At 55.6% G+C, this 20,788-nt stretch overlaps 1 protein-coding gene across 5 annotated transcripts in view; it reads right to left on the bottom strand.

Moving 5' to 3' along the window:
• Positions 1-1,175: 1,175 nt before the first annotated feature.
• Arhgef10l (Rho guanine nucleotide exchange factor 10 like) overlaps positions 1,176-20,788 on the bottom strand; it is a 124,103-nt gene continuing 104,490 nt past the window's right edge. For all 5 annotated transcript variants that reach the window (XM_042669736.1, XM_042669737.1, XM_042669738.1 and 2 more), the window contains 3 exons: positions 10,008-10,182; positions 2,899-3,021; positions 1,176-2,379 (listed from right to left, as the gene is read on the bottom strand). In XM_042669736.1, the coding sequence (XP_042525670.1) occupies positions 1,853-2,379; positions 2,899-3,021; positions 10,008-10,182 (825 nt within the window). In that variant the 3' untranslated portion in view covers positions 1,176-1,852. The remainder of the gene's footprint in view (positions 2,380-2,898; positions 3,022-10,007; positions 10,183-20,788) is intronic.

The raw sequence follows: 20,788 nt of genomic DNA, 5'->3' as shown, positions 1-20,788 counted from the left end.
TACATGTTTGCACGTGTGCGCATGTGTACATGTGGGTTATGCATTTGTGTGCATACACATGCAGGGTACACCTGGGCACGCACACAATTCAGGAAGGTGTCCTGTGAGGTGACCATTTGTGTCCCCTCAATCACCAGCCTGAGCTGAGACAGGTACAAACTGATACCAACAACTTTTCAGAGTCACAAATGGGGTGTTTTGAGGTTTGAAGGCAGCTCAGGCAGAGAAATCCATGAGACTCATCTCCAGTTACTACCAAAAATCCAGAAGTAGAGCTGTGACTCAAATGGTAGAGTACCACCACTGAGTAAGGTAAGTGAGAATGTGAGGCTCTGAGTTCAAGCTCCAGTACCAGCAAACACACACACACACACACACACACACACACACACACAGAGTAAGCATCTCTTGCCACCAAGTCTCTTCTGCTTGGCACTGGTCACACTATCTTCCCTGGCTCCATTGTCAGAGGCATGGAGAAGGGCTGGTATGACCACTTTGCTGGAGTAGGGAACCCATTCAGTTCCTGTGACAGGGGTTCAAGAGCCCATCAGTTATCCCAGTGTCGTCAGCCTAGAGGAAGAACTAGGAGCCAGCACACCTCCCGCAGAAGGAGAGACTGCTGCCACAGCCAGTCCTCAGGACAAGAAGAAAAGCAGATTGCTCATCAGCCCCAGCAGCAGCCTAGGCTCTGCTCCTGCAGCCCCAGACCCACCTGGAACCCACGGCGGTGGGGGGGGGGGTGAAGGGGGGAATCTCCTCTCTGCCCCAGTCTCCTGTTGCCATGGTCCTACTCTAGGACCCCGGCCTACATGGGGCAGCCAGTCACTAAAGAATCCTTTGGCTTCCCTTCTTTCTCTGGATCACAGTGTCAGACCCCAGAACTACCCATCTCCATACCTCCCACCCTTCCAGAGCTGGGGTGGCCAGCTTTCCCCAACACTCCCTGAGTAAAACCTTCCTGCAATGATGAAAACCTGCCTCCTCTCTCCCCATGAAGCTCATCAAGCCATACCTGAAACGTGGACGAGGGACTGAATCTTGCCCATGATTTGGTTATAATTAATTTGGAAATTAACTACCCACACGTGAGCTACAACAACTGCCTCCTCTCCATCCTTTTCCCCCCACCCAATTAAAACAAAAAACAAAATCAAAACAAAAAAGTCCTTCAATCCAGGTGTACCTCTTGCCCTTTATTCCAGCTTCTCCCAGAGCTCCAATATGTACAGACTGTATTTATACATATAATATACACCATATATACGTATTTATATTTATATTTATATATTCACACACCAGCCCACACACACACACTGGCTCACACACACCCTTACCGGAGGGGCACGTGGCTACTCGAAGCCCTGGTCAGCTCCAATAACTAGTACTGGGCTGGCCAGGCAGTTGTGAGGTTTTGTGTTTGGGTTTTTTTTTTTTTTTGCGCTTTTGCTTCTTTTTTTAAAAAGGCCATTTTCTCCGTATGTCTTCACTCTCCCCACACTTTTAAACACCTCCCCCAAACACTCTTTAGTCTAAAAAAAAAATGTCTGATTTGCCAAGGCAGTTGCTAGAGGATCCAGGCCAGTTACACGCGGGTCCCAAGCAAGGCAACTCCACCCAGTGCTCCCTGGGCGACCCTGCTGGACAGGAAGAGGTGCCCAAGGCACACAGACCTGAGACAGAGACTGGCCTCTGCAGCCAGCCCCGCCCTCCCTGTGGGCGTGGCCTTGTTTGGAGTACCCACGTAGGTCTGCCCTGCGGGTGGGCGTGTCCTGTGGGTGGGCGTGGCCACCTGTGGATGGAGCTTCCGCGGTGGGCGTGCCCGGTGGGCGTGCCCTCCGGGTGGGCGTGGCTATAGCGTCAAGGGCACCTGCCAGATGAGCAGCGTGCTGTCCGTCTCCCCGCACGGGGCGGGCCTCCCGCTGCCCCCGCCGAAGTTGCGGTAGCCCTGTCCTCCCGAGATGATGGCCACGGAGCAGATCTCTTTGCGGTGGGCATCCCGGGCGCAGGGCCGGCTGCGCACCCACACGTCGGGGTCGTCGGCCATCTCGTAGATGGAGCCGTCCTCCTCGCTGTGCTCCAGCGCGGCGGCGGGGCCGGAGCCGTCGGAGGGCGCGGGCTCCCGCACCGAGAGCAGCGGGCCGGGCAGGTGCGCCGTGGAGCGCAGCCGGTACTGCAGCAGGATGCCCTTCTTGCGGGTCAGCTCCCGCCCCACGTGGCTGTCGGGCGCGGGCACCGGCTCCTGAGCCTGCCCGTCGGGCTTGTCCTCCTCCGCCTCCTCCTGGTCGCTGCGCAGGATGTCGGGGGCCAGGATGCTGGTGGCCACGGCCAGGAAGGACACGGGGCCGCAGTGACCGTTGAGGGAGACCATGCCCTTCCCTGTGAGAAACGGCAGAGGGGCAAAGGCCCAGAGCATGAAGGAAGGCTCCCCCATCTCTGGGGCAGAACCTTCTGGGTGGGTTAGGTGCACCCCAGATGGGGGGGTGGGGAGGGGGAGGAGATCATAGCTGCAGTCCACTGGCAACTCCAGGGAAACCTTATCCCAGGTAAAATTCCCTGGCTGAGAATTCTTCCTTGTGCCCAGCCTGGAAAGCTTTTCCAGTCCCCCTGGCTGGGCAGCTCTTCCTTGGAGCCCCACCAGACCCACACAGTGGATACCTCTTGCATCTACCCCTGAAGAGCTGTTTACCATCTCCCGGTCCTAGGGCATCCTCACCTGGAGCTGCCCCCGGACCACCCCTGCCCAGACACACTTAGAGCTCATGCGTCTCATGCATGCCCCAGCCGGGCAGTAGTCCTCTATGAATGACCCTAGGATGCACAGTGCCCTAGTGAGAGGAGCTGCAGAGACATCTGGGCACAATTCACCTCCCCCGACCTCCACCCCTAGCACCTCACCTGTGATTTTGGGGATGCCTTCCAGCCGGGGCACAGGCAACAGGACTATGACCCCCTGGTCGGTGCCCACCCAGAGCAGACCCTGGCAGATCAGGAGGCTGGTGACACACAGGTGCTTCTGGCCTGCAGAGAGAAGCAGAGGGAGGTGGTGTGAGCAGCCCACTCCCAGGGTCCCCAGCAAGGGAGTGGCACAACGCAGGCTGCCCCCCGAGAGGAGCAAGGGGCCGGATGGTGTTGCGGTTAGGGTCTGGGCACCCGCTAGAACCTGGCTTCTGGGTCCCAGTTTCCTCTTTGTGTGAAGCGACGGTGGAGTAGCCCGTGCCAGGGACACAAATGCAGGCCAGACCCTGAAATCTGGGAGAGGTTGGCCTCACCCACAAGTTGGCACTCGTGGGACACAGGAAGGGCCTGGGCAGGACTTAGGTTGACATTGTTTTGACACCTCTGTGAGGTGCTGTTTGCCATGCGCTGGCACTGTACCCACGCTGGCTCCTCCTCGTGCAGAGCACACTGTGGACCACAGACCTTGATGTATAGGTGAAATGGTACATATTGTTCCCCTTATCCCTTCCGGTTACCCTTGTGGCTCCAGGGAGGGCACGCAGCGTGGCAGCCCAGCACTGGGCCTGGCACAGGGCTCTGCAGTCCAGCACTGGGTGCTGCCAACTTCCAGCTGCATGGCCAGTCCTCTCTGTGCCTCAGTTTCCTGGCTTGAGGAGGGAAGGGGAGCTGTATTCCATAGCATTGTCATGTAAGTGAAGTGAGCCTGGTGGGACAATTAGCCCAGCACCCAGCACGGCTTATACCCCAGACCATGCCATCTGTGTGTCATTACCTATTGCATGGAAAAAGCTTGAGGAGCCAGGGACTGGCCACTTCCAGAGCATAGGCTGTATTCTAGAAAGTTCCAGGTAATCTCTATGCTGTGGGTCCTCAGACTGCCCTTGAATAAATACTGGGTTCAAGTTTCTAAAGCATTTTCACACCTGCTCTGACCTCCAGCTGCAGGACACAGACTACCCTACCCCCTCCTCCGTTTTCTAGATGAGAATACTGTGCAGGGGTGCACAGCTTCCCACGGCTTGCCTCCCTGCTCCTGAGCAGATGGCTTCCGTTCCGTGCACACGGGGGGACAAATGGTGTGTGCTCCACCACTGTGGTCTGCCTGGGGGAACACACAGCAATGCCCCACCCAGAATGCCACCCATTCACTCAGCAACCAGGAATGCCTCGGGGCCTGCTAATGCTATGTTCTGTACTGGGTGCTAAAGGCACAGTTGGGACCACAGGAGTCCCCGCCCTGGAGGAGCTAGTATTCTAGCACCTTCTACCATAATGGGAATGTTCTCTCCTGGGCTATCTGACTCAATAGTCATGAGCCACGTGTGGCCACGGAATTCTGTAGGAGTAAATTTTATTTGATTTTAAACATGGCTAGCCTAGCAGATGGCCCGGTCCTAGTGGGGTAAATGGGAAATGAAAACAAGTGATTAACATAAATTGCTAGGCAGAGGAGTAAGATGCTTGGGGAAAAGCAGATGGGAGGGTTCCCGGGCTCTCCTGCCTCTCTACTTCCTGGGAGAATGAGGAAGCCAGGGTGAGGCTGAGATCTGATCATGAGAAGCACTAACAGCCCAGCCCAGACCCAGGAGACAACATATGCAAAGGTCCTGTGACAGTGTCAGCTTAGCCGGTCAGGGGAGCAGTCTGAATGATGCAGCTTAGGGCAAGGTGGAGGCAGACTCAAGATGACAGAAGAGTGGGCAGACCAGGTAAGAACTGTGACTTCATTCTGACTGCGAAGAGAGGCCACAGGAGTCCTAGGCTGGGAAGTACGGCAACTGAGGGCAGCAGGATGCCCTAGCTGCTACGGTTGTGAGCGGAGATGAGGGAGCAAGGCCAGCCAGGCAGAGATGGTGGACGGCCAGGACACGGGTGACAGGGAGACTGTGAAAAGCCAGCGCAGTCAAGATATGTTTTGTGGCAGATTGACAGAGCTGCTGACACACTGGAGCAGGCGGAGACGGGATGGGGGTCAAGGGCGACACTGAGGTTTTTTCATCTCACGCAGCCGCTGCAGGGCAGTCCACTGCCTGAGCCGGGGATTGACTGTGTGGCTGAGATTCACATCAACAGCCCAGTGGAGCCACTGGCAGGCAGAGGGGAAGACGATGCAAATGCAAAAAAGTCATATTCACAGACACACAAGCCATGCCACAAAGCAGCCCGGGAAGGACTCAGGAGTTGACAGAGGGGCTGGTGCGCAATGTCTGGGTTGGGGAACGGAGCAGGTGCTGGGCTATTCCCTGTGCTCACACCCGCTCAGAAGGAGAGCTGGGAGGCACGAGGGTGGCCTCCAGCCCAGCAATGGGGCCAAAAACATTACAGACCAGTCAACACTACAGACTCACTTCAAGCTCCTGGCCCTAAAAGTTACCTTCTCTTCTTCACATCAGCCCATGTCTGCCATCGCCCTACTTCCCTGTGTATGCATTGTCCGCCTTCCCAAGTGGAAGCAGCAGCTTAGCTGTGTCCTCACAGCCAACCCCTCAACAGCTGGCTGAGAATACTTGGATCACTGTAGACATTCAAAAGGCGGCCTCTGAGTAAATGAGTGGATGGATGAATAGGTGGGTGGATAGATGCATGCTTGCATGCATGGGTGGGTGGGATGGATAAATGGATGGAGGATGGAGGATAGATGCATCCATGCATGACTATATGAGTGAACAGATGGGTGGATGGATGCATGCTTGCATGCATGGGTGGATGGGATGGATAAATGAATGGAGGATGGATGGATGTACAGACAGACAGATGGATGAATTGGTGGGTGGCTGATCTATGGACGGGTAGGTGGATGAGTGGATGGAAGATAGGTAGGTGAATGAATGGAAGGGTGGATGGATGATGGATAAATGGATGAACCGACAGGTGGGTGGATCGATGATGCATGTAGTTGAAGGTGAAGAAACTAGCCATATGACTAGCCATATGAGTTTGGACAAGTTGCTTTCTCTCCTTGATTGATGATTATAAAGCTACCTTGCTTGCCTTTAGGATGATTAGACATGTTAAACACATCCCCATCTGCACACGTGTGTGCACGCACACACAATTGAGCACAGTTCTGAGCCCACAGAATGCAAGCAATAAACAGAGAAACAGAGGTGAGTAGGATGATGTTTGTGATTATGAAAAGGACCTACCCTAATCTTAAAATCAGCTCCGCTGAAGACATAAAGCATAAAAACAATAAGGCAGAGAGAGAGAGAGAGAGAGAGAGAACAGCAGTAGCTACCAAGTTGTCTCACCGAACGCTCACCTACTTTGCACATCCTGAGCCACTGAGAACAGCAGGAGATGGTTTCCTGAGCCCCAATTCCTCTCACAATCCTTGAGTAGCAGAAACTCCAACACAAACAAAAAGCAAGCAAGGCACGGGTAGCTCACACCTATAATCCTAGCTACTCAGGAGTCTGAGGTCTGAGGATCGTGACTCAAAGGCAGCCTAGACGGGAAGCCTATAAGACTCTGATCTCCAATTAATCACAGAAATAGCCAGAAGTGGAGCTGTGGCTCAAGTGGCAGAGTGTAGTCTTGAGCAAAAAGTGCTCAAGGACAGTGCCTAGGCCCAGAGTCTAGGCCCTAGTACTGGCAAATAAAAAAAAAAAAAGCAGGCAAGAAATTCAAAGAGATGGTAGAATTGAGGAGTAACTTCATCTACTGACCTCCTTCTCTGCACATCCGCTTAGAGAGAAGAGCAAGACACTTCACAAACAGTCCAAAAGGAGAAAAAATTCTAATGGTGAATAAATATTTTATCATAGAGACTTAATACAGCCGTATGCAGCTCACCCTGGCCATCTATCTGGAGATATACAACTTTAAAAAGCTCAGGCTCTCAGAGAACATTTTATTAATGACCTGTCTAGTTAAAAGGAGGAGGGAGTTTAGGTTCTTGAAAAAAAATGCATTAATATCAGCCGGGTACTCGGGTGGAAAGAAGGGTTGGGGGAAGGCACCATGGTAAATTTTTAACACACCCTAAAAAAATCCACACTTAGGGAAAGAACAAATCTATTACTAATTATGCAATTATTTCATTTGCTGGTGTGGGGGAAGAAAAAATACTTAAAAGCCTGTTTAAAATATCTCTAATAAAGAATTTAAGAACACTGTTTTACGGTGTTTCCATAGGGGCTCAAGTCCAGGGTTATAAACTGCCCTCTGCTTCTCCCTGTTCTGGCTGGGGCTGGCTCTGACCCAGCTTGGGGTTTGGGGAGCCCCTCTCAACTTTGAGGGCTCCTGGGTAGGCCTGAGTGCAGGACACCAGGCCCAGACTTCCTATAGATGCAGGCTGGGAAAGGTTAGGTCTGGGAGTGGGGGGTGAAGGATCCCAGGAAGCTCAGCCTACATCCAGACCCATAGGATCCCGAGAGGAGTTGGTGTTCACTTGCAGGAAGGCCACGTGGTCTGTGCTGAGGCCTCTGGTGCCACGGAGAGGGCACAGGCCTGCATCTCAGGGATGGCTCAGGACAGCCGCATCCCAGAAGCGAGTGTGAGGGCCATGGATGTGCCCATTGTGGACTGAAACTGAGTCAGTCCGTGGAAGTGCTGTCCATGCAGTCTCAGGGGACTCACACAGCTTCCTGAAAGATAGGAACCAGGCTCTGCACTCGCCTGCAGAGCAGGGCCCAGTGGGAGTGTGTGCATGTGTGTGTGTGTGTGTATGTGTGAGTGTGAGCGTCTGCACGTGCGTACACGTGCACACACCTGAGCTTCTTCTCTCCAAGCTGGCACTCTACCACTCGAGTCATATTTCGACTTCCAACTTTGGGGGGAGAGGAGGGTAAGAGATAATAGTCATGGACTTTCCTGCCTGGGCTGGCTTTGAACCTGGATCCTCAGCTCTCAGCCTCCTGAGTATCTAGGATGACAGGCATGAGCCACTGGCAGCTGACTTCGAATAGGAATTTGACTCCAAGTTCTCAGCTGCACACATGGCCTGGCCAAGATCTGACTCCTCTCTGGGACCCTGGTGGTTCTGATGGGGAAACTGAGGGCTGGACAAGGAACTGCTCAGAAGGTGGGTGGGAAAGCTGTAGGAGGCTCACGGGTCTCCTTGCAGCTCTGGCCCACCCAGCAAGGCTCAGACTCGGAGGCCTGGCTCAGATGCTTGGATCATCACAGAAACGCCCCTCCACCCCGCCCCATCCTTCCCTAATGGTGGCTATGGAGAGCCACCAAGTCAGTGAGCACCCACGTGGCCTTCACCGGGGCCCCCGGGGAGGTCAGTCTCACAGCTGACCCATCGTGGTCACTGTCTACCCCCAGAGCTGCCTCACCCTGAAGCAGGACTCCACTCTCCTGTTCCTTCCCCCCCCCATCCACGAGACTCCACAGTCTCTAAAAGGCTCATAAGATGATCCATTTTTCCATTCTTCCATGAACGTGAAATAATTTAGCTATCAGTATAAATATGGGAGTCTGTCTGTGGTATCGGGGAAATTTTATTGTGATTGAAATGGATGGAAATGGTATAAAGATTGAAACCGGCCCTTACCTCTGAGAAATACAATGGAACTAAGGAAAGGAGGGAGGGAGGGAGACCTCCTCCCTTCCAGGCCTCAACGCCGTAGGAGATGGCAGGGAAGGGCTCTCCCTGAGTCCTGGACCAGGGTCCTTCCAGGCCATGGAGACTTGACCCTCAGAACAGACCCAGCCAGGAACCACTGCACAGAGGGGCGAGCGGGCTCCTGGAGATGTGGTGACCTGCCCAAGAGCACCTGTGAGCCAGCCAGATGCCCCCCACCACGCCCACCCCCATCCTACCACACACAGCAGGATTCCTGTGGGGCTAGGCAGGACCGTGGGCGATCACGTGACCTGCCAAGCAGATTTGTCCTCCCTCTGTAACACAGGGATGAGCTGAAGCTCAGGAGTAAAATGAGAAGCTCTTCCCCCCACCCCCACTTCTCGGCATGGGAGTCATGGCAAAGTAGCAATTTGGGGTAAGGGAGGTCATGGGGCTTGAACTCAGGGCCTGAGCACTAGGCTAGTGCTCTGCCTCTTTGAGCCGCAGCTCCACTTCCACCTTTTATTTATTAATTTGTGACAAGATTCTCACACTCTCCTGCCCTGACTGGCTTCCAACCACGATCCTCAGATCTCAGCCTCCTGAGTAGCTAGGATTAAAGGCGTGAGTCGCCAGCACCCAGCTAAAGTGGCAGCTCTTACACATGGCCCTGACTGCTGCTATTCCAGCTCAGGCCCCCGACCCCTGGTGACCAGCTCAGGCTTGAGGATGAAAACCAACAGGGCTGGCCAGGTCTTGTGACCCACAGGATCCATCCTCAGCCTTGCTATGGGGCGCCTGGCCAGTCCCAGCGACCTAGTGACCCAGCAGCTCTGTTTCCCTGACCCCCGGGGCTCTTGCGCTCTCCCGGTCAGTGAGCCCGACCCTGAGCATTTCACAGCAGCCAGGCTTCCTCACTCTGGAAGAAGTTGGGCTGAGGAAGGAAACCCCATTGGGGAAGGGGTGACCCAAAGAATGGGCAGGAGTGGGTGTCTGTCCCAGCCCCACCCTGCATCTGGACAGCAGACCTGAGGGGCAGGGCCAGCTCCACGGAGACCCCAGGGCACGGGGCAGGGGCGCTTTCTTAATCCCTCCATCATTCCTGAATCCCACACAGGCCCCCATGGGGGGGGGGCCTCCTGCAGCTCTACCTACTGACCAGCAAGTGGAGAGGGATAGGCATCTCTCTTACAGCACCCCCCAAGAAAGGAAGGCACCCCCCAAGAAAGGAAGAGCAGCCTTTTGTCTGTACAGCAGAGACACCCTAGTCACCCCCTTGTCTTTTCTATAACCCTCTCCTCAGAGGAGCTCTCTGGGCATGGATGGCAGGAACGGGTTTCAGGGTAGGCTAGACCTGGGTGCGAATCTGCCCCTGCCACTCCCTACCTTCCCTTGGAGCCTGTTTTCCAAGCTGACCCAGGCTGTTGTGAGCTGGGCCCCCCAGGACGTGCCACCGGGGCGGGGGGGGCAGGCGTGGGTGCACTGCTGCCCTCCCTCCCCCGCCCCGGCTCCTCCCCCAGCTCTGGCGTACCTGGCAAGAGGAAGGTGGTCCTGGTGGCGATGTTGATCTCCTGCAGATGCTCCAGGGTCTCGGTGTGGAACAGGCGGATGGAGGAGCCGGAGGAGAAGGCCATCCAGACGCCGCTGCCCGCCTTCACCATGTGGGTCACGCTCACCGCCTCATCCTGGTGCGCCTCAAAGCTTTGCTGAACAGGGAAGTGGGTCGTTAGGGCTGGGCTGGGGCTGCCAGCCAAGCCCTCCCAACAAGACCCCACTCATTCTCCAAGGTGGGCTGCTTCCAGTATGAGCACAAGGTAAGCCAGACACTGCGGCCCACACCTTGTCATCCTGGCTACTTGTGATCGTTGTTCAAGGCCAGCCAGGACAAAAAAGCTAGCAGGACTGCATCTCAACAAGTAAGTCAGATATGGTCATTCATGACTATAATCCCAGCTATACAGGAGTGTAGGTAGGCAGATCACCATCAGAGGTAAAAGCAAACAAAAAAAACCTCTCTCTGAAAATAAGTAAAGTAAAAGCAGATGGAGGCATGGCTCCAGTGGTACAGCACCTTGCCTAGCAAGTACAAAACAACAACAAAAATAGAAAAGACGGTGGCTCACGCCTGTAATCCTAGTTACTCAAAAGGCTGAGATCTGAGGATCATAGTTCAAAGCCAGCCAGGGTAGAAAAGTCTCCATGAGACTCTTACCTCCATAAACGCCTCCACAAACAGTCAAAGTGGTACTGCGGCTCAACTGGTAGAGCACTCTCACCTTGAGCAAAAGAAACTCAGGGCCGGGCACTGGTGGCTCAGGCCTGTAGTCCTAGCTACTCAGGAGGCTGAGATCTGAGGATCATGGTTCAAAGCCAGCCCCGGCAGGAAAGTCCGTGAGACTCTTATCTCCAATAAAGCACTCGAAAAACAGAAGTGACGCTGAGGTTCAAGCGGTAGAGCTCTGGCCATGAGCTGAAGAGTGCAGGGACAGTGCCCAAGCCCAGAGTTCAAGTCCCACGACCAACCAAAAAAAAAAAAAGAGAAAAGAAACTCAAGGACATTGCCCAGGCCCAAGGTTTAAGCCCCAGAACCAGCATTATATATGTATATATATATATATATATATATGCATGCATGCAAGAACCCAGGCCCCACCTGAACATCAAGGGCTGAAGGAAAGCTGAGAGGCCAGGAATGGGCTAGTTGGTGGCATCTGCTGATCCCAGTGTAAATACTGCTAAGGGATAGGGGGAGAAGATGGGTTCTCAGGGAGGAGAGGGCCCCAGCTGGCTCACAGCAGGAGGAAAGCACCATCTGTGTATATTATTGAAAGTGACTATGACAACCCTCCGAACTGCTGGGGAAGCAGGGTGGGTAGGGTAGGCCAAATCTTCAACTTTCACCGTTGGGGGGGTTGGGGGAGGGCAACAGATAATGTGCAGAACCACAGAGCAGCTGTGAGGGAAGTGGGGGTGGATTAAAGGCAGTGCCAGAGAAAAGTCTTTTCTTCCAGGAAGAAGGACGGGAGATCACATTCGAGGCTATTTGATTTTTCCCTTTCAGGAGGAAGTATCCTTTTTTGTATCTTATACAAATACTGCTCTTATGTCTTTAAGAGAAGATACAATTGGCCAGGCTTCCTGTGCCTGGCAGGGGACAGTCCAGCTTTCTGAACTTGGCACTGGAGGCCCAGGTTTCTGCCCCACTCTCTGCCAGTCCAGTCCTGGTGCTAGTGGATGCTCAGGACACTAGTACAGGGCACCCTGCCCAAGCCAGCAAGGGCCCATCAGGATCTCCCTGCGCCTCTACCCAGCTGCCTCCCTGCTAGGTTTTGAGTCTTCCGTTCCCCCCACAGGTCCTGCTACAAAAGGATTGGTCCCCAGCTGATGGCACTTTGGGCAGGTGGGGACCCAGCGGGAGGAAGTGAGGTCACTGGAGGCGGGCTATGGATGGGGCAGGGGAATCCCGTCCCTTCCTCACGCTCTCTCTCTCTCTCTTCCACTTCCTGGCCACCATGAGGTGACTAGGTCAGCTGCCATGCGCTGCTGCCTCATGCTCCCACCATGATGTGCGGTGCTGCCACAGGTCCAAAACAACAGAGCAAACAAACAAAACAAACAGATTGAAACCTCTGAAATCATGAGCCAGTTACACCTTGGCTCCTGAGCACTGTTTATCCTGAGTGAACAGCTATGTCACACACCTGGCACGGAGGACTAGGACAGAGCCTCAGGCTTCGGTTTCTCCCCAGGGGGCAGGCCATGCCCTGACCCACAGTGGAGATCATCAGAAAAGGAGCAGGTGGACATGAACCTCGTCTACAGCACTCCTCGGTCGCTGGAGTGCAGACGGCTCAGGCACACCCAGGAACTAATGGGGGAACAGTCACAACCAAGTCCCCTCCACACAGCCCAGCTCTACCTGAAGTCATGTTTGCAGACTCTGAAATGCAGAAAGGTGCCCAGGGACCAGCAGCAAGCAAGCAAGACAACCACATCCAAACATCCAAGGGAAGGAGGAGGCCAGGGAAGAGAGACCGCATCAGGATTGTCCAGGACCTAACACTTTCCCCCTTTTTTTGGTTTTCTGAGTCTCCTCCTTTTAAAAAAAAATTTCTATAGAGTCAGACTTTCAAAAATTTCTATAGGGCTGGGAAGGTGGCTCAGTGGTAGAGCACTTGCCTTGCATGCCTGAGGCCCTGGGTTCGATTCCTCAGCACCACATAAGCAAAAAGAAAAAGCCAGAAGTGGCACTGTGGCTCAAGTGGTAGAGCACTAGCCTTGAGCTGAAGAGCTGAGGGACAGCGCCCAAGCCAGAGGTCAGGCCCCACAACTGGACCCAAAAAAAAAAAAATTTCTATAAAGCCAGATGCCAGTGGCTCACACCTGCAATTCTAGCTACTCAGGAGGCTGAGGTCTGAGAATCACAGTGGAAGCCAGCTAGAGCAGGAAAGCTCATGAGACTCTTATCTCCAGTTAACCACCAGAAAACCAGAAGTGGTACTGTAGCTCCAAGTGGTGGAGCACTAGCCTTGAACAAAAGAGCTCAGGGACAGTGCTCAGGCCCTGAGTTCAAACCCCATGACCAGAAATTTTTTAAAAAGTCTATAAACAGCATGTACTGAACAATAAGGAAAAACAAAAAGTAATTACCACAGCACAGGAAAGCCTCAGGGAGCCTCCCAGGGGAGGAAGGATTTTAAAGACAAGGCAGAAACAGCCCTGGGATGATGGGGAAGGCATACCAAGCAGAGGGTATGGGGAGCGCAAGAGCCCTAAGGCAGGAACAAAAACCAGAAGACAGGATGAGGGCCGCCACACCAAAGTGGGAGAGGCAGGCGGGGACCGGATCATGACAGGCTGCATTGGCGTCTTTCCCTTCCACAGGGAAGAGCCTCCATTCGGTTTCCAGGTAGCAGGAGCTGAGCTGGTAAGTGACATGACCAATTTTACTGCTACGGAGGGACAGGCTGACAACCACGTGGCAGGATTCTGGTCCAGCTTAGGAAACCTCGTGTGGGCTTAGTTCCAGAGCGCAGCTCCGGCCCCAGCCGCTGCCCCAGCTGCATCCTCGGATCACTATGGAGCCTGGTGCTGCGAGTGGCCAGTCCCCAGGGGGAGCGGTGCCAATGGGACCGTCTTTGCCCATGGTCAGAACCCAAGCCCAGCTGTGAAGGTCCGATCACACCGCTTGTTGTAAACCGGTCCCTGATGGCTGAGATCTGTAATGCCAGGGCTTAGGGCAGGGGAAGGACCTGAAAACTGCGATTTCCCCTCCGGAGAGGCAAGGCTGAGCCATTGCTCCTCTTTCCATCCTCCCGCTGGACGCCAGGCCACTCAAAAGGCGGAGTTCTGCTGCACAGGCCTTGCTGGGCAGCTAGACAGCCAACATAGTTGTGTCTACCATCGGACAATTCACCACAAGCAGGCATGGTCTCTGTCAGGCTGGGCAAGCCACTCCCTCAGAGTGAGGGCTCAAGTGTAGGGTCCATACCTTGTTCCTCTTTCCTCAGCCTCCCCACTCTGCCCCACTTTAAGTGAAGGCCCAGGGGCTCAGATGAGAACTTCCCTGGAGGCCTTCCTGGGAAAGGCAGCTGAAGACACACCTTCAGCTAGGCATCAGGGCAGCAGCATGGGGGGGGGGGACCTCGCAAGTGAGGAGAGGCAGGTGAGGTACACACGCACACAGCACACACCAGCAGAGGTGTCTGCACGCAGCAAGCCTCCTGCAGAAAGGGCAGAGGTATTTCCTGCCTTGGGAAAAGCCGGACGCACTGAAATTGAGCAGCCCAGGACCACCACGTGCTGCACCTCCATTTACAGCCAACTAGCCCAGCCTGCTGCTGACAGGATCTAATTAAAAGAGAAGGTGGTGGTGGAAATCCAGACTCCTCTCTCCAGAGCCTAACACATCTGCTCCAGTCCCCGAGGGCTGCCAAAGGCCTGCAGGAAGCTGCTGGCCCACGGGGGTGAAGCATGTGAGAGGCAGGGATGACGCGGAGAAACAGTGAGGGCCTCCAGCCCGGCCTCCCACCTGTCACCTCTCTACACTGGACCTGGGACCCGCTGGGCCTTCCCGAGACCCCTGCGGACCCCCCAGAACCGGGATCCTGGGAGGCAGATCTCGGATTCCCAGCTGAACCCACAGGGAAGGGAGGAGATGGGACCAAAGGGGCATGACAGCACCATTGGTCAGAGGGGACAGTCCCATCCCACCCACCCCCAATCCCAGAGTGAGGGCGGGCAGTAGACAGGCCCCCCCCACACACACCCAGCACTACCAAGCTCATTTTCTTTTCCCCATGGGGTAGTGCTTATATGGAGGACACTCAGAATCCACTGACCCAGATCTGCTCTCCTCCCGCCCAGGCGCTATGGAAACGCTGCCCACCCGGAGCGCCAATGCCAGGAGGAGGCTTCCCATTTCTCGTGGCCTGGCTTCTCATCCCTGGCCAGGCTTGGAGGCCCAGGGATGGGGCTGCCTGACCCTCTAAGAGCCCTCTACCCACCTCTCCCTTGAAGAAAGCCATGCCTCCTGCCCCCACCCCACCCCGGGAATCCAGAAGGCCAGTGCTCCCTGCCCTCTGGCCCCTAGAATCCAGGCACAGCTACTGACTGCAGGTCAACACACCCAGAAACTGCCCTCCCCCCCAGTATTCTAATCCAGCCTAGCTGAGCGGCATGGTGGCTCACACTTGTAATCCAGGGTACTCAGAAGGCAGAGGCAGGAGGATTGCCAGTTGCAGGCCATCCTGGGTTAAGGTAACAGAGACTAGCTCAACAACAAAATACAAACCGAACGCTAGTGGCTCAACCTGTCATCTTAGCCACTCAGGAGGCTGAGCTCTGAGATTCACAGTTTGAAGCCAGCCAGGAAGGAGTCTTTGAAACTCTTATCTCCAATCAACCAGCAAAAAGCTGGAAGTAAGCTGTGGCTCAAGTGGGAGTGCTAGCCTTGAATGAAAAGGCCAAGGGACAGTGCCTAAGTCCTTGTACCAACACACACACACACACACACACACACATACACACACACACACGCTGCACAGAGCATGCGTGCCCTCACACCAAGCAGCCAGTGAGCATGCGCACCTTGACCTTCTCTGTAAGGGAGGCAGGCAGCGGAGCTCAGTGCTCAGAGCTCCTCACAGGACCAGAAGGAATGAGGGGAAGTGACCCAAACTGCAAGAGCCCCCTCCCCTAATGGCCAAATTCAAGACAGCTTGAGTATCAAAACAGCAACCACGATCCTGGACTGCAGCGCAGAGTTTGATAAAGAATCTGTTTGTAGTGATCGTACAAGCCGGGCAGATGTAGAGCAGGGAGAGGAAAATCAACTGTGAGAGCAGGGGCAGGAAAAACAACAATGACAACCAGTCGGCGTGGAAGGGACGGAGCATGGGCCAGTGGGCAGTGGGCAGGCACCAAAGGGCCACTGGTGGGTGCTAATGCCCTGGGTAGAGGTTTGAGGAGAGGCAGAAACACAGGACACCAAGAATCGCCAATAGGCAACCCAGCACTGAAAGAGGATGCAGGATTTGGGCAAGCGGCAGACCCAGAAGACCACATCTCGACGCACGATCGGGGTGCAGGGGTCACAGGAGGGCTCAGCTTCCCCACACGGTACATGGATGCACGCTCCAGCCACGTCAGAAGGAGACGAAGGCACATTTGAGTTGCAGGGCCATCTGTAACACACTGGTGTTGAACATCTCCAAATAAAGCTCACTATCAACTAGTCTGGTCGGACATGCCTGGAATCCCAGCACCAGGGAGGCTGAGATAGGAGGATTGGGAGCTTGGGGCCAGCCTGGGCTGCACAGTGAAAAATCCATCCCAGGAAGAAAGCAGTCAGTATCCGGATTTCTTTTTTTCTTTTGAAAGGCAGAGGGATGATTCTAGAGGGAAAGAGGCTAAAGAGAACTAACATTGAACACAGCAGGGGCCTGGCCTGGGGCCAGGGTTGAGGAGGGGACTGAGGAGCTGTAAAAGGTATTTTGGAGATACCTAAGAACCATCTTAGGGGATATGAGTGCCCTGGTGCTGAGCTCACAGTGTGATCCGTTACACACACACACACACACACACACACACACACACACACACACACACACACACACACACACGACAAAGATAAACAAGTGAAGTGGACAGCTGGAGGGCAGGACCCCAGTGGGATTCTGGGGGCTCAACTCAGAGCTGCTCTCTGCCCTGTGGCTCGCTCTCCTCTCTCCTCTATGAACAGGGACGGAACGGGAGCCTGCCTTGGTGGGGGCTGGAAGGACTCCAGGGAGAGCAGGCCAGGAGCACCTTGCAGGCAGGCGGCCTGTAGGGATGAAGTAGGGTGCCACCCCACCCACCGCACCCCATCTCTGCAGCTACCCAGCGGCAGATGCCTGCACTGCTGCTCCAGGTGAGTGATCCTGCTGCAAGTTGTGCTGACACAGCCCAAACCCCCCGTCCTACAATATTTATGTGCCTCCAGGTGACGCGCGCCGTGCTCCGTTTCCATAAATTCCCAGGGCGTCATTAGCGAGAGGACGCCAGGGCCTGGGAGGGCCGCAGGGCACGGGGAGCTACCTGGAAAAGGGCAGCGGGGGTCTCCACTTCTCACACACCTACTGGGTGAGGGCTTCTAAAGCAGGGTGAGCCTCTCGCTCACACACACACACACAGTACTTCACTTGTGGATAGACATTCTGGAAGGAGGAGTCCAGAAAGGGGGGAGATGAAGCATCCAGGGGGCAGGGCCAGAGCTGGATGGAGCCTCTACCGCAGACCCCAGCTCGCCAGCTCTCTCCATGGCTCGGGGAAAACTCTCAGGCCTGCATTCAATCAAGGCTGAGCTCCTGGTACCCATACAATGGGTCACCTGGTCACCATCAATGCTGCTCTGAGCAGGGCGTTGGTGTCTTAGTCCTAGCTACTCGGGAGACTGAGAGCTAAGGGTGGCAGTTTGAAGCCAGTCTGAGCAGAAAAGAGACTCTTATCTCCAATTAAACACCCAAAAGCTGGCAGCTCAAGTGACTGAGCACCAGCCTTGAGGGGAAAAAGCTAAGGGACAACACCTATGCCCTGAGTTCAAGCCCTAGTACTGGTGCACGTTTGTGCACACGCACGCGCGCACACGCAAACTGCTGAGAAACTTGGCATCGGGTACAAAGGTGGCTCCACACATGCCAGCCTGCCCCTCACCCACACGCTAATCCCCCAGGGCCACGTGGGAGGCGGCCGCCACCTTCCATCCTCATCCAACCTGCAGGGAGGGACAGGAAAGCCTGAAGGAAGACGTGTGCAGTCACTCCCCCGGCCAGGGGGCAGACTGGGCCCTGAGCCCAGGGTCCCAGCCACTCAGAGCCACTGCAGTGTCCTGCAGAGGGACCAACTACAGAAAGCAATCAGCACAAACCCCCTTCGCTGTCTTTATCTACTGCGTTCTTATCAACACTTCGCAGCCAAGGGCACAAACTGAGCCGCTAACCACAATCAGGCTGAGCGTCGGGGACAGGCTTGTCCCAGCTGGCCCAGGTCATAGCAGGGGACAACCAGGAAACGTATCAGTCCTAGAAAACCAAACAGTTGTTCACCTGAGTGGGACTCCAGCGCCCACTACTACCTCAAAACCATAGCCGATGTGTGTGGATCCAGGTAAGGAAGAGGCCAAGGGCTCAGAGCCTCAGTGGACAGACACACTGTCCTGGGAGGGGGGGGAGCTTAAGGTGGGGGCTTGCCTCCACCAATCATCAGTGGCCGGGACACATGGCCCGGCATCCTGCAAAGTGGGGGCCAGTCTGACAGATCCCCCACACACAGCTCAGTGCCAACTGAGCCCAGGAGGGATGGACCAATAGATCCCCCTGCCCACATACCAACTTTCCTGTAAGAGTCCATTCTGGAAAAGATTGTGTCAAGTTTGGTGTGTCGGGTGCATTTTTCTCGAAACATAGTCAATGGTTTTTGCCAATATCACTCTGAATGATCCTTACCCCACCCTAAAAAAAAAAAAGAGTTAACAATTCCTCCCAGGCCTGCTTTGTTACTAAGCACGCAGTTAGGAAGGCACAGATGGTAGACCAGTCCCTGTCTTGTCCCCTTCCCCCCCCCCCCCAGGGCAGCCCAGAGCAAAGCACATGGGCCACCATGCCGAGGGTGGGTCACTGCACCCAAGGCTTAGAACCAAACAAATCCACGGGCCCCCAGCTCCCCAGGATGAGGTGTGGGCATTACCCCTGCTCCCCTTAGGAGTCTATTTAATTTTCTCTCCTTTTCTGCAATTACCAGAGCCAGCCTAGCGTTTCCTCTCCATCACCTGACCCCTGCCTGAGGAGGGAGGGCTGGGCCTCGGCCATGTGGGGCCACCCGACACCCCTAAGTCAGAGAGAGACAGACAGAAAGACTCCAGAACTCACATGAGTGAAGAGGAGTGACCGGAACCATTTCTCTGGGTGCCTTTGACCTCCACACAGCAAGTACCAAGAAAGAAAATGAGCTCCTACCGGAGCCATCCCTGCGTATGGTTGGAGCTTAATAACGCAGGCCTTGATTTCCCACTCCCAGATGACTGTGGCCTGTGCCGGCACCTCCCTGCCCCCCCGCCCCACACACACACTCCCATCAGGGGCAAGGACCAGTCAGGGGGTGTGGGGAGAGGGGAGGGGAGGGGCTGCGGTTCTCAGGCTCACCCCAGACCCTCTGCTCCCAACTGGATACTGCCCGACCGACTCAAACCACAGGCAGGAACCCACGCGGCCCTGGGCCCGACCCACTCGCCGCCACCGGCCCGAGAGCACCAGGCATCGGCTCACACACCCCAAGGGGCTTCCTCTCCCCTCCAGTCTCCTCTCGCTGAGCTCCTTCAGGGAAGCCTGGCCACCTGTCACTGCCCCCACAGTCGGGCACATGAGCACCCAGAGATCAAAGCCCCTTGTCCAGGGCACCTACGCTGCCCTGGGTGGGCAGCCGCTGGCCTGGTCCTCCATCTCCCCAGGCTGTCCTTCAGTGGGAGTCAGGAGTCCCCTCTTTGCCTCTGCTCAGTCTCCAGCACAGCGTCGTGCCCAGGCAGACACCACAAGCAAGCTCCGGGCCTCGCCAAGCAGATGGCACAAGGCCACAAGCCCACAGGACGCACTGGGGCCCATGGTACCACACAGGGCGGGGGGCACGCAGTGGCAGTCCCCACTGTTGAACAGAGCTGTCTCCAAGGAATGGCGTGACCCCAGACCCCCGCTGGTCCTGTGGCTCCAACGTGGGGTTGCTTCCACCGAGTGCTAGAGGAGGACTTGGTAAATCTTTTCACACTCTCACCAATTTGCATACCATTACCCAAGAAGCCTTGCGCACGCCTGGCTTTCGCTTTTGCAAATTCCCACCCGTTTCGTGTCATAAATAAGATGGGAGACAGAAAACTAATACAGCCCAGAGATGCATTATTCATGGCGAGTCACGAGGCCCAGATGGATTTACGACGGCTAATACATGCAAACTAAGTTTGGGCACTAAACGTGAAAATTAAGGGTGGGTAAGCCGGGTGCACGTGGAGGTGGGCAGGGGGTTAAGGGGGGCTGGGAGTGTCCAGGAAGGCAGAGAAGTTTCTCCTCTGCCGTACTGAGTGACAACAAGCAAGACTGGACTCCAGGTCCAGCGGGGACCAAGCTCCGGCCCTGGGAGCCGCTCTGCTCTCTCGTTAAAGCTAGCAGAAGTCAAGTGCTGGGTCAGCGGATGTGCACGCGGGTCGGACGATCCAGGCAGGTGGCTCTCAGGCTGGGCAGTGGAGGCAGCCTCCCAGGGGAAGGGCTGACTCAGTGAATCCCCCCTTACAGCCCCATCTGTGGGAGCTCGGCCCGTGTCCAAGCCCACCCGCCCTGGGCTCCAGGGAGTTCCAGGCAGGGTCAGGAGCCAGGGTGGCAGAGCCGGGCTCTGCAGCCTGCAGGACGGCTCCAGCTGTGCCAGGCCTGGCTCTGGGGGCACAGGAAACAGGACATGTCTGGGGACCCCAGCTCCTGAGTGGCACAGACATCCTCCCCACTGCCATCCCAGGGCCTGAACATTCTAGAGCAGCGCCGGGCACTGCAGAGGCAGGATCTAACTCTCCCTTCTCCTCCGCCCCCCCCCCCCCCGGTTCCACACACACCCCCACCTCCCCCGGGGACGCTTCAACCAACCCAGGCACCCCAAACCTCCATTGGCCCAGGCTCAGCTTTCTATCCTGGAGGACAGCCGGGGCCTGTCCCACAGAGACAGCCCTACAGGGAAGGAAGAAGGCAGGCTGGAGGCTGCGCCCTGCCTGGCCCTGGCCACCGGGGAGGAGGAAGCAGA

Source organism: Dipodomys spectabilis, unplaced genomic scaffold, assembly GCF_019054845.1.
Source record: "Dipodomys spectabilis isolate Male_0828 unplaced genomic scaffold, ASM1905484v1 ptg000504l, whole genome shotgun sequence".
Lineage (NCBI taxonomy): Eukaryota > Metazoa > Chordata > Mammalia > Rodentia > Heteromyidae > Dipodomys > Dipodomys spectabilis.
The sequence above is the reverse complement of the archived record's forward strand: the minus strand, read 5'-3'. Positions and strand labels throughout refer to the sequence as shown.